At 41.4% G+C, this 12,550-nt stretch overlaps 1 protein-coding gene across 2 annotated transcripts in view; it reads right to left on the bottom strand.

Moving 5' to 3' along the window:
* The window catches only part of LOC144508484 (nuclear factor of activated T-cells, cytoplasmic 2-like), a 133,181-nt gene that overhangs the window by 32,676 nt on the left and 87,955 nt on the right, over positions 1-12,550 (bottom strand). The window contains exon 10 of one of the 2 annotated variants that reach the window (XM_078236448.1): positions 6,178-6,221. The exons of the other annotated variant lie outside the window; for it this stretch is intronic. Coding sequence (XP_078092574.1) covers positions 6,178-6,221 — 44 coding nt within the window. The remainder of the gene's footprint in view (positions 1-6,177; positions 6,222-12,550) is intronic. 2 annotated transcript variants of the gene reach the window in all.

Here is a 12,550-nt window from a genome sequence, read left to right as displayed (position 1 = left end):
GAATACCTGCCTCGCTATCATTGGCCTTGCTGGAAAGAGTCATAGAAACGTAGAAACTAGAAGCAGGAGTAGGCCATTCAGCCCTTTGAGCCTGTTCCGCCATTCATCTTGAACATGGCTGCTCAGCGAATTCAATATCCTGATTCCCCCTTCCCGCAATATTCCTTGATCCCTTTAGCCCCAAGAGCTATATCTAATTTCTTCTTGAAATCAGACAACGTTTTGGCCTCAACTACTTTTTGTGGCAGTAAATTCCACACATTCACCATCCTCTGGGTTGAAAGAATTTCTCCCCACCTTAGTTCTAAAAGGTTTACCCCTTATCCTCAAACTATGATCCCTTGTTCTGGACTCCTCCCCTATTGGGAACATTCTTCCTGAATCTACCCTGTCTCACCCTATTAGAATGTTATAAGTTTTTATGAGATCCCCTCTCAATCTTCTAAACTCCAGTGAATATAATCCTAACCAATTTAGTCTCTCCTCATATGACAGACCTGTCATTCCAGGAATCAGCTTGGTAAACCTTTGTACTCTCTCTATAGCAAGGACATCCTTCCTCAGATAAGGACACCAAAATTGCACACAATACTCTAGATGTAGCCTCACCAACGCCCTATACAATTGCAGTAAAACTTCCCTATCTCTATACTCAAATCCTCTTACTATGAAGGCCAACATACCATTTGCCTTCTTTACTGCCTGCTGTACCCGCGCGCTTACTTTCAGCAACTGATGCACGAGGATTCCAAGGTCTCGTTGAGTATCCACCTCTTTCAATTTACACCCATTCAAATAATAATCTCTATTCTTATTACTTTTTTTTATTCATTCATGGGACATGGGTGTCGCTGGCCAGCATTTATTGCCCATCCGAGTTGCCCTTGAGAAGGTGGTGGTGAGCTGCCTTCTTGAATTGCTGCAGTCCACGTGCTGTGGGTTGACCCACAATGCCATTAGGGAGGAAATTCCAGGATTTTGACACAGCGACTGCGAAGGAACGGCGATATATTTCCAAGTCGGGATGGTGAGTGGCTTGGAGGGGAACTTGCAGGTGGTGGTGTTCCCATGTATCTGCTGCCCTTGTCCTTCTAGATGGAAGTGATCGTGGTTTTGGAAGGTGCTGTCTAAGGATCTTTGGTGAATTGCTGCAGTGCATCTTGTAGATAGTACACACTGCTGCTACTGAGCGTCGGTGGTGGGGGGTATGGATGTTTGTAGGTGTGGTGCCAATCAAGCGGGCTGCTCTGTCCTGGATGGTATCAAGCTTCTTGAGTGTTGTTGGAGCTGCACCCATCCAGGCAAGTGGGGAGTTTCCATCACACTCCTGACTTGTGCCTTGTAGATGGTGGGTAGGCTTTGGGGAGTCAGGAGGTGAGTTACTCGCCACAGGATTCCTAACCTCTGACCTGCTCTTGTCACCACTGTGTTTATGTGGTGAGTCCAGTTTAGTTTCTGGTCAATAGTAACCCCAAGGATGTTGATAGTTGGAGTCCCAGCACAGATCCCTGCAGAACGCCACTAGTCACTGAGTGCCAATCAGAAAAAGACCCATTTATGCCAACGTTTTGCTTCCTATTTGCTAACCAGTTTTCTATCCATCTCAACACATTACTTGCAATCCCATGTGCTTTAACTTTACATAGTAGTCTGTTATGTGAGACCTTGTCGAAAGCCTCTGGTTCTCCTCGGTCAACTCTACTAGTTACATCCTCAAAAAAATCCAATGGATTCATCAAGCATCATCACAGAAACCCTGCAATGCAGAAGGAGGCTATTCAGCCCATCTCTACACTGACCACAATCCTATCACCGTCACCCCACATATTTACTCTGCTAATCCCCCTGACGCTAAGGGGCAATTTAACATGACCAATCAACCTAACCCGCACATCTTTGGAGTGTGGGAGGAAACCGGACCACCTGGAGGAAGCCCACGCAGACATGGGGAGAACGCGCAAACTCCACACAGACAGTGACCCGAGACCGGAATTGAACCCTGGTCCCTGGCACTGTGAGGCAGCAATGCTAACTATTGTGCCATCGTGCTGCCTCTTTTATAAATCCATGCTGACTTTGTCTGATTATACCACTGTTTTCCAAATGCTGAGTTATGAAATTCTTGATAATAGACTCTAGCATTTTCCCCCGTTCTGACGTTAGGCTCACTAGTCTATAGTTCCCTGTTTTCTATACCTCCCTTTTTGAATAGCGGGGTTACATTAGCTACCCTCCAATCTGTAGGAACTATTCCAGAGTCCAAAGAATTTTGGAAAATAACCACCAATGGGTCCCCAGGGCACTTTGTTAAGTACTCTGGGATGAAGATTATCAGGACCTGGGGATTTATCCATCTTCAATCCCATCATCTTTCTCAAAACCATTTCTCTACTAATGCAGATTTCCTTCAGTTCCTCACTAAAACATGTTTCTCTCAGCACTTCTGGTACATTATTCATGTCTTCCTTTTTGAAGACTGAAGCAAAGTACAAATTTAATTCCTCAGCCATTTCTTTATTCCCTATTGTGAATTCTCCCGTTTTTGACTGTAAGGGGCCTACATTTGTTTTTGTCAATCTTTTGACAAGAGTCATTTCCTTTGTATGGATGTTGGCTGACATGTGGCACCAAAGCTACTTTGTCCCTATATTTTCAGTTATTAATGATCAGTGGAATCAGGTCAGACTCTGTTTAACATCTCATCAGAAAGGCAGCCCCTCTGACAATGCAGCACTCCCTTAGTATGGCACTCAGGAGTCAGCATTGAATATGAGTTTAAGACCCTGGAGTGAGATTTTGGTCCCACAAACTTGTGACTCAGAGACGAGAGTGTGACTGAGGCAAGGCTCACACATCTCTGTTTCCCACGGTTGTATATACTAATTGCTACATCCAGCTCTCAGAAGACTGTAATACATGTGAAAATTTCTGAAACCCTGAATGAAAACATCTAAGCCAACACGAGTTACATGAAGCAGCAATGAGGGAGATTGTGTGATGTGTATGAAGGCAGATTTACCGATTTGGCAAAAGTAGAATCACAGAATGGTTGAGGAACAGAAGGAGACCATTCAGTCGGCCCTGTTTCTCAAAAAGGAAAAACCTGGTAAGACTTGGACATGAAGAGCACCAATAAAACTTGCCTAAACTGGTCTTTTATACCTCAAAATGGAACCCCAGCATTACTGGTGCCAGTTTTCCTGATTTTTTACTGGCAATTGAAAATTTTGACCTACTTCCCCCTTCTAGCCTGTCCGTGAGAACGGCACCCTTAGGCCTACTCACCTGCCTTTTCCCGCAACCCTGAAAATCTTTTCTCTTCAGATAATTGTCCCATTCTCTTTTGAAAACCACAGCTGGATCTGCCCCTACCACACTCTCAGGCAGTGCAGTCCAGATCCTGACCATCACTAAGCCAAAACATTTATCCTCATGTCGCCATTGCCTCTTCTGCCACAGTAGTTTGCAGCTCAGAGAAGAAATGGTTCCCTGCCGTTGTTTTTTTATAAACCACTTGAGAATTCCGCAACTCTAAAAGATTTCCAACAGAAAAGTTGGTCACATGTTTGCTAAAATAACTAAATATTTATGTACCTGTCATAGCGAGCAGTCCGAAAGATCCCAGAAATCATATTGTTCAAAGTACAATCGCTGTGTAGCTACCAACCTCAGATCCGCCACCTGCCTGCGGTTTGGACTGTCTGATCCAGCAGAGAGTTCGGCATTAAGTGCTTACACAGATGTGCAGAACCTCCACACCCGTCAATTAAATGTACTCAGCACATGGGCAACAGTATGTGCACTCTCTAAACATTTAAACAAACTCACGTTGACATTACACAGATAAATCTTCCTTTGCAGCTCTTCCAGCACAAATAATTGGATGTACAGACTGCATATTTGGAATTTGCCATGTGCATCCCCTGTTTTTCTATCTATTCATTTTAACGGAAAATTGTGGGTGTCACGTCCAGATCTGTAATCATCATATGTTGTCCTGGCGATGTGGAGTTCCATGTCGGGACCATTCACAGATTAAAATAAACCCACCACATTCATAAGAACATCATTATGGTCATTGGACCCCAAAACATTTTGATGTCACAATGGAATCATCCTCCATGTGGTGTGAAACCCATGCAGTGAGACTGCCTACTCACTGACCTCTCACTATTCATGTGTGCAGTCTGGCCATGTACGACAGAGAATACTAGAGTCCCTGCAGTGTAGAAGGAGGCCTTTCAGCCCATTGAGCCTGCATCGACAGGCCCTATCCCCTTAACCCCTCGCACTTACCCTGCTAATCCTCCTGACACTAACGGGCAATTTAGCATGGTCAATCAACTGAACCCACACAACTCTGAAGTGTGGGAGGAAACTGGAGCACCGGGAGGAAATCCATGCAGACACGGGGAGAACGTACTTGCTCCACACAGACAGTAACCCAAGGAATATATCAATCTTTGCCATGACATCTTGGTCAACACAAAAATTACCCTCTCAGTTTTTGTCTTGGTATGTCTAATAATTCGAAAAAAGAATTGACCCAGTTACCTTAGTTGACAGATGTAAAATAACAAGAAAAACAATAAAAGTAGACATTTTTTTGTTTTTAAAGCATATCTTTAGTCCTGTTCTCTGGACATCTCTGCTGCTGTGGTGCATATTTTCCATTTTCCACAAACCACTTTGACAACCCATCAAGGAAATGGCAATTCTTTTTAAACATTTTTTTTTTAAATTGCAAATTGGAAAATATTTGCAATACAGCAAAGGTCATGTCCCTCCTCTTACAGCACCTATAATACAATCGGTAATTCAGTTTGTTTTTGCAGCTGTCCAGGCCGTGAGAGTTACCCATCATACAAAAAAATTTGTCAAATGTTGTCATCTTTGCAAGACTTCCGTAGACACACTTCCAGAACTGACCAACGTTATTTCATTCAGAGTTTTCACTGAATAAACAAAAAGCTAGATAAACTTATTACCTTTTGGACACAGTAGCCGCTAATGACTCATGGTGAAATAAGGAGCAACTATGTGAGGCCTGTGGAATGTGGGTGGTATCAGGGAAAACATTCTATCACATGGCAACTCCAGTACAACAACATTAACTTATCAATCATAGAGTACAATACTAACAATAGACTGAACTAAATGGAGATTTTTTATGCCTGTGGTTGCTATTTGTATTTTTTTCCCCCAGTAATCGCAACAGAACCCTTTCTTAAACTGGCAAGTACATTACAAGTATCAGCACTCACTAAACAGAAATCCCAATATGATTTTCATTAAAGAATAAAACACAAAAATTGCTGAATGTCAAATTCTGAGGGCTACCTGCAAACCAAACCCTCATTATTTTTTCTATAGTTGGTCCAGAGTTGAAGAAAATGATCAAAAGGTTTAAAGTTTGGCACTCCAATAAGTGAATAAGAAGTACAGCAGATAGCTGTGCACAGCAGTTTACAAGAGCTGTTTATAGAGGGGGGGAAGTCTTGTTAAGCAATGCAACAAATTTCTGCAAAGTGCCCTTGCGTGTTTAATTTTTTCCAATAACTTTTGCCACTGTAAACCTTCTGTAGATCAGACATTTTGGAGGCAAACAGCTGAAAATAGGAGGTTCGGGGGGGGGGGGGGGGGGGGGCGTCAATCATGCCAGATTGGCAGAGCTTCTCATGTGGAAAAGAATGCTCTCAAAGGTCCCCCTACAGAATAAGAGCGAGTCAAGCCAGCAAGCTCAGCCAGAAATAACAAACAACGGCTTTCCCCATCCTTCCCGGGCAGTCAGCACCAGAATATTACAACGGTTGCCATAGAGCTTACTTTGCTATCATAACAAATTTGATCTGTGCAGTTATAAAAGAGTGCACTGTATTTTGCAGACTTGAAAATTAAATTTTTGTTGTTTTGTCAGAGCTCCAGTTTATTTCTGTCTGGGTGCTATAGACAGGGACTCCCCGAGTTATAGCTGCAGTTTCCCTGCTTTCACTCATACAGGCTATTTTTGCATTCTTTTTTTAAAAAAAAATAAATTCACACACTCCGAATGTAATCTGGTCTCAATTCGATGGTCAAAATTAGTCTACAATACATTTTTTAAAAAGTATATCCCACTTGCTTTGCCTGAGTGGGCTGCAATTCAAAACTGTCAGGAATCAAATCTTCTCTACATACCTTATTAAAGTGTTCCAGCCTTTGGAAGAAGTCCCATGTAGTTTCTGTAAAAAAAACTCAGTTTCACTGGTGCAACCTAGTTTGGTAGGCCCTCAAATAAAAATGTAGTTTATTTCCACAATAACCTTCATTACTGACTATCCTGACAATCATTTATCCGTTAAGACAAGACTGGAATATCGAAAGGAGAACATCTTCCCAGCTAGCCCACCTAGGCCAATAAAAGATAAGCTGTTTCCTTGGATCCTACCTATGACAGTAATGCACATACTGGAACCTATGTAAAACAAACTGCAGGGGCAATAATTAGATGTGTAAACTGGCCTTGATCGATTTAATATGCATGGACTTGACTGCACTGATTTAACAGACACAATTAGATATGTTTGTCTGGATTAATTTCATTATTAAGTACACTGCACGCTAACATTTAGATAGATCAATTGTGAGATTAACAAGAAAAACTATCTCTGAATTTAAGTAGTAGGGCGACAATGCATAGGATTCAATACAACAAAAAAGCAACAGTGATTACAAAGGCTAGGTTGTGTCCATGTTGATAGTGTCATGTCTTAATCATAGAAATAGAAGAGACTATTAAGCCTCTCAATTCTGTTCCACCCATCAATGAAATAATGATTGTTCTGAATGTGAACTCCATTCGCACATCTCAGCTCCACGTCCCTTGAAAACCATCATTCTCTGCCTTGGAAATTTCAATTGACCCAGCATTCACAATTTTTTGGGAGGATTTTGCTGGATTTCTGCTACACTTCATCTGAAAAGGGTCCCTTGAAAGCACTCCTGTAAGGCCCAGCACTAATCTTAAAATCATATTCTATTATTCTGGATTCCCTCATCAGAAGGAATAGCTTTCTTGATATCGACCCTATTAAATTTCTTTTTCATTTTAAAGATCTCAATTAGATTGTTCTCATCCATATATTTCTGGTATAATGCTGGAATCTTTCCAATTTAACTAGATTATTTCCAACCATATATTTCTGGTATAATTCTGGGGTGCAGTGCCTGAAACAGAATGCTAGAGTCCAGATAGTTTCTTACCAAGGTTCCCTACAACATGGCCATAATTTCTTCACTCTTGTATTCCAACCTTTTATGAGATAATGACCAACATCACGTTAAATTTTTTGATTAAGCTTTGTACCTGTACATTAGTTTATTTAGTGATTTCTTTATATGGGCATCTAAATACTTTTGCTCCTCCACAGCTCCGAGTCACTATTATTTAAAAATTAATCCAATTTATTTATCCTCAGATCAAAAATGCAAGGTTTCATACACCCCCCGCTCTATTATTGACCTTCATTCGCCACCATTTTTCCATTCACTTAATCTATATCCTTTTCTGCAACTTATCTACACAGATTGCAGCATCTCTTAACTCAGTGTCAGATTTTTGCAGAGTCGGGAAGACTCGACAGACCTTTAAGAATGGCAGGCAGGACCCGGAGACAGAGGTCCCGCTCCCACTTCCAACAGATTCAATTTTTGCCAGTAGAGGAAAGGGTCGAGGTGTGATTTGTACAGGTCGGAAACCCAAACTCAGCAGGGACATTTCAACTTAGTACTGAATTCAAACAGACTCATTTTGGTTGTTCCAATTACTTAAACTTGCATTGTGGGAGGCATGAATTTATGGAATAGTGATAAGCATTCTTGACAGTCATATATGTTATGTTTAAGTGTCAGAAAAGTTTTTAAAATCCCCTGCGCTCTTTAAACTTAGAAAAATTAGGCTCAAGCTATTAGAGAGTTCAAAAAAGACCACCTACTGGATTACTTTGATTGACAGGCCATCTGCTTTAGGTTAGAATAAACTAATCATCTGTTCCACAGTTTCAATAGAATTCTTTATTGACATCTTTCAAGAGCTGTTATTACATCATTATGAATGATTGACTGAGTTTCAAATGTTGGTAAGGAGGGGCGAGGGGTAGGGCACCTAATATCTTCCAAAACAAATATGCCTTCTAATTAGTCCACCTAATCTGCTGGATTGGTGGGCACAATGTGATCCTGTCCCCATCTCTCCCGAGCAAAATGGAATCCTTTCAATTTAGGTGGATTACCAAGTTGGTAAATTTCCATTATGGTAATGAATACACATCCCTCAGCATTGTTTAAAAATTTGGGTATACAACTACTAATTCATTAGTCCATCATATCAATGTATATTCCAATTATTCAATAGGTTTACAGCATTCGATCAGATAATATTATGGATAGGATACTAAACAATCAATCAGGAATGGTTAGAGATCTTATCAGAGCAAAATACATAAGTGAAACTGAAAAAGAGAGACTATAGTGTTAAATAAAATGTTAGGTTGCCAATGGAAATGGTGCATTTGGATTTGAAGCCTTGAAGACAAAATGCATGATTTTAAACTCAAAGAACTAAATTAACAAATTTTCATCAGAAGGTAAATCAGCGCTGTGTCATTGTTTAACTTTGAGAAAGAGATAAGGATGTCTTAAAGAAATCTAAGGAACAAGAACATAAAAAGAACAACAGAAAGGAAATTTCTAGGGATAATAAGATTGGAAAATTAAAATATCTGGGCTCTAATTATACCACATAAAGGTGGTGATTATTGTTGGCTTGTCTGCTTGCTAAAAAGCTGACCACGATAAGGCTGAAATGCTGCTTTAGCCAACATTTCCCACAAGAAATCCTTTTGGTAAAGGGGCTGACTAGGAATGCTCCCCCTCGGATGATCATCAAGGGGCTAATTGCCAATTAAATTGCTTCTAGCACTCATTAAGAGGGCTACACAACACTTTGGTGACAACAGTGTTTGAATTAACACTCTCTCCTAACAGCTGACTGGGAATCAACAAGTGCAGTGTAAAAGTACAACCACTAGCTGTTGAAGATTTGAGAGAAAAATTGAAACACATCAAAAACCTTTAAAGGACAATTTGTCAGTGCTTTATCAACATGTCATCAATATCTAATCTGGAAAGGTTACAGCTAAAAGGCTAAATGTTGTGCTGCTTCACCTTATTGAACACATTATAGGTATTAGCAAGAATGCGCTTGGTCCATCTTTTTTTCTAATTCATTCAGGAAATGTGGGTGTTGCTGGCTGGGCCATTCCCAATTGCCTTCAAATTGAGTGTGATTCAGAGGGCATTACTTTAAGAGTCAACCACAATGTTGTGCTTCTGGAGTCACATGTTGGGCAGACCAGGTAAGGATGGCAGATTTCCTTCCCTAATGGATGTTAGTAAACCTCATGAGTTTTTACAACGACCAACAATGGTTTCATGGTCATCATCAGGTTTATTAATGCCAGATTTTATGCTTTGCTGGGGTTATCATTGGAGGCAGTAAAGAGGAGATTTACTAGGATGATCCCGGGAGGGACTGCCATATAAGGAAAGATTAATCAGGTTGGGTCTGTACTCCTTGGAGTTCAGAAGAATGAGAGGTGATATGGGCTGGGATTCTCTGATCATGTACGTCCCACCACTGCTGTCAGCAAGAACAGAGAATTTGGCGCTCAGCCAAATCTCCATTCACAGCGGGGGGAACTGGAGAATCCCAGCTATGGATGAGGTGGAAGAAGCCTGGCCATGATTGAAACAAATAAGATTCTTCAGGGGTTAGACAGGGTAAATGTTGGGAGGATGTTTCCACTCTTGAGAGAGTGCAGGACCATAGGGCATAGTCGCAAAATAAGGGGGTGCTCATTTAAGACCAATTTGAGGAAATATTTCTCAAGTGAATCTTTGGAATTGGAAGCCGTGTTCTTGAATATTTTCAAGGCTGAGATCGATAGATTTTTAATCAGGATGGGGAATTAAGGGTTACGGAGATAAGATAGGAAAGTGGACTTAGTGAGTGTAAGATCAGCCATCATCTTATTAAATGGCGGATCAGGCTCAAATGGCTGAATGGCCTACTCCTGTTCCTATTTCTTATGATCTAGGGTTTTCCCTTCACCTGCAGGTGGAATGGGAGGATGACGTGGGAGGTTGGGCAGAACAGAGCAGAGCAGATAGTGCAAGAGTACACTAGTAAAGTAGATCTTTTCTCCCTGCGAATATAGGCCATCCCTCCTTCTTCTCAAAACCGCCAGTCTGAGAACCTGTTCACCCTCTCCCTTGATATCTGAGCCATCCTGAAAAATGCCAATGCATTTCAGCCGGTACACCCTACACCTGTATAAGAAGGTATGTGAAGCCTACATATATTGTTCCATGAAAATTGCTTCTGGTCAGCAATTGAGTGCTACATGCTCAAATATTTGTTTTAAAATGTCTGGGCAAGTTCCAAGCATGATATTCAGCAATTAGACCCAAAACTGTGTGTTAAATCCAGACAAGTACGTCTCATTAGCACAGCTAGTGAGTTTAGTGCCTGTTTTCATCCTTTCATCAATATGAAACTATTCGATAGCCCAAAGCATCTAGGGTACAAAGATGCACAGATTAGGTTGATTGGCCATAGTAAATTGCCCCTTAGTGTCAGAGGGATTAGCAGGGTGAATAAGTGGGGTTACAGTGATAGGACTTGGGTGGGATTGTGATCAGTATAGACTCGATGGGCTGAATGGCCTCCTTCTGTACTGTGGGGATTCTATGATTACATGGACCACAGAATGACAGAAAACATCTCAAATTTCTTTCTTCGGCTTTTGTGAAGATAACCAGCAAGAAAGTACAAAATTATTCGCACCCCAATGCCAGTGCCTGATCCATTCGTAACAGGAAAGTAGTCGGTTTGATTTTAAATATTAAATTTATATTATGTCAAAAAATCTCAAGAATGAACCGTACAACGAACAATTTTGGAATGCAGTATCTGCTATTTTTCTGGGCACACCTGTTCGCTTGTCTAAGCATTGCTCTAACTGGTCTCAGGATCACTTGATCCGGGAGAGTTCAAACCTAGTCCTGAAACACTGCAAAATTAAGCACATGAACATTGAGCGCATGAACTCGGTAAAAACAGCAATCACATCTCATCAAAGCCTTCAAAAGGAGAAGAAGAATGGGGCTAAGTTGACAAATATAAATTGGTTAAAAGTATGCTCCGGGCCTTTCAAACAAATCAAAAGGAACTAGTTAGATTTAATAATCAGAACTTTAGTGAGGAAAGAAACTATCAGTTTGAAATTACAAGTGAAGAAAGTGTTTATTGTATATCTGGTGATATCCATCCAATGATACGAAAGAAACTTTGGGAGGAAACAGTGCGAGTGCTGGCAGGAACATTTTATCATAGCTCAGAGACAATGGTAAAACAGCTGACATAACAACACACTTGAGAAAAAGGTTATCTCAAAGACAAGCTTTGATTTTGGGAATGTGCTGGAGATTCTTATAAGAAGTATAATTAAAAGCAATTTGGCTCATTTTTAAAAAATTAATTCATGGGAAGTGGGCGTCGCTGGCTAGGCCAGTATGTATTCCCAAACCTGATTGTTCTTGAGAAAATGGTGGTGAGCTGCCATCTTGAACTGCTGCAGTCCCTGAGATGCAGGTGCACTCACAGTGCTATTAGGGAGGGAGCTCCAGAATTTTGACCCAGCCATTGTGATGGAACGAGGATATATTTCCAAGTCAGGATAATTAAAGTGATTTAAAAGGTAAAGAACAGTTATGAATGGAAAATAGTCCAGATGGAAATAAAAGACTAACTTAGGGTTTGAGGAACATTTGACCACATGAAAAAGGAAGAGTAGGCCAGCACGGGTGGCACAGTGGTTAGCACTGCTGTCTCACAGCGCCAGAGACCCGGGTTCAATTCTGGCCTCGAGTGACTGTCTGTGTGGAGTTTGCACATTCTCCCCGTGTCTGCTTGGTTTTCCCCCGGGTGCTCTGGTTTCCTCCCACACTCCAAAGATGTGCGGGTTAACTGGATTGGCCATGCTGAATTGCCCCTTAGTGTCAGGGGGCTTAGCAGGGTAAATATGTGGGGTTATGCGGAATAGGTCCTGGGTGGGATTGTGGTCAGTGCAGACTCAATGGGCCAAATGGCCTCATTCTGTACTGAAGGGATTCTACGATTTGGCCCCTCAAGCCTGCTCTGCCATTTAATAAGATCATGGTTCATCTGATAGTAACCTCAAATCTGCATTCCGCTTATCCGCGATAATCTATTACCTCCTAGCTTACCAAGAATCAATCCATGCTGTCTTTAAAAGATTTTGGGCAGGATGTTCTGGCTGCATGCGCCCCAAGACCAGAAATTCCCACCCGAGGTCAACGCTCCTTTAAATGGTCTGCCAAATTTTCTGTCCCACCCGCTACAACTCCCACGGTAGGTGCAACAGAAAAATTCCACCCTCTGTTTTCACTGCCTTTTCAGGAAGAGAGTTTCAAAGGTTAACGACCGTCT

The sequence above is a fragment of the Mustelus asterias genome, chromosome 20, assembly GCF_964213995.1.
Source record: "Mustelus asterias chromosome 20, sMusAst1.hap1.1, whole genome shotgun sequence".
In the NCBI taxonomy this organism is placed as follows: Eukaryota; Metazoa; Chordata; class Chondrichthyes; order Carcharhiniformes; family Triakidae; genus Mustelus; species Mustelus asterias.
The sequence above is the reverse complement of the archived record's forward strand: the minus strand, read 5'-3'. Positions and strand labels throughout refer to the sequence as shown.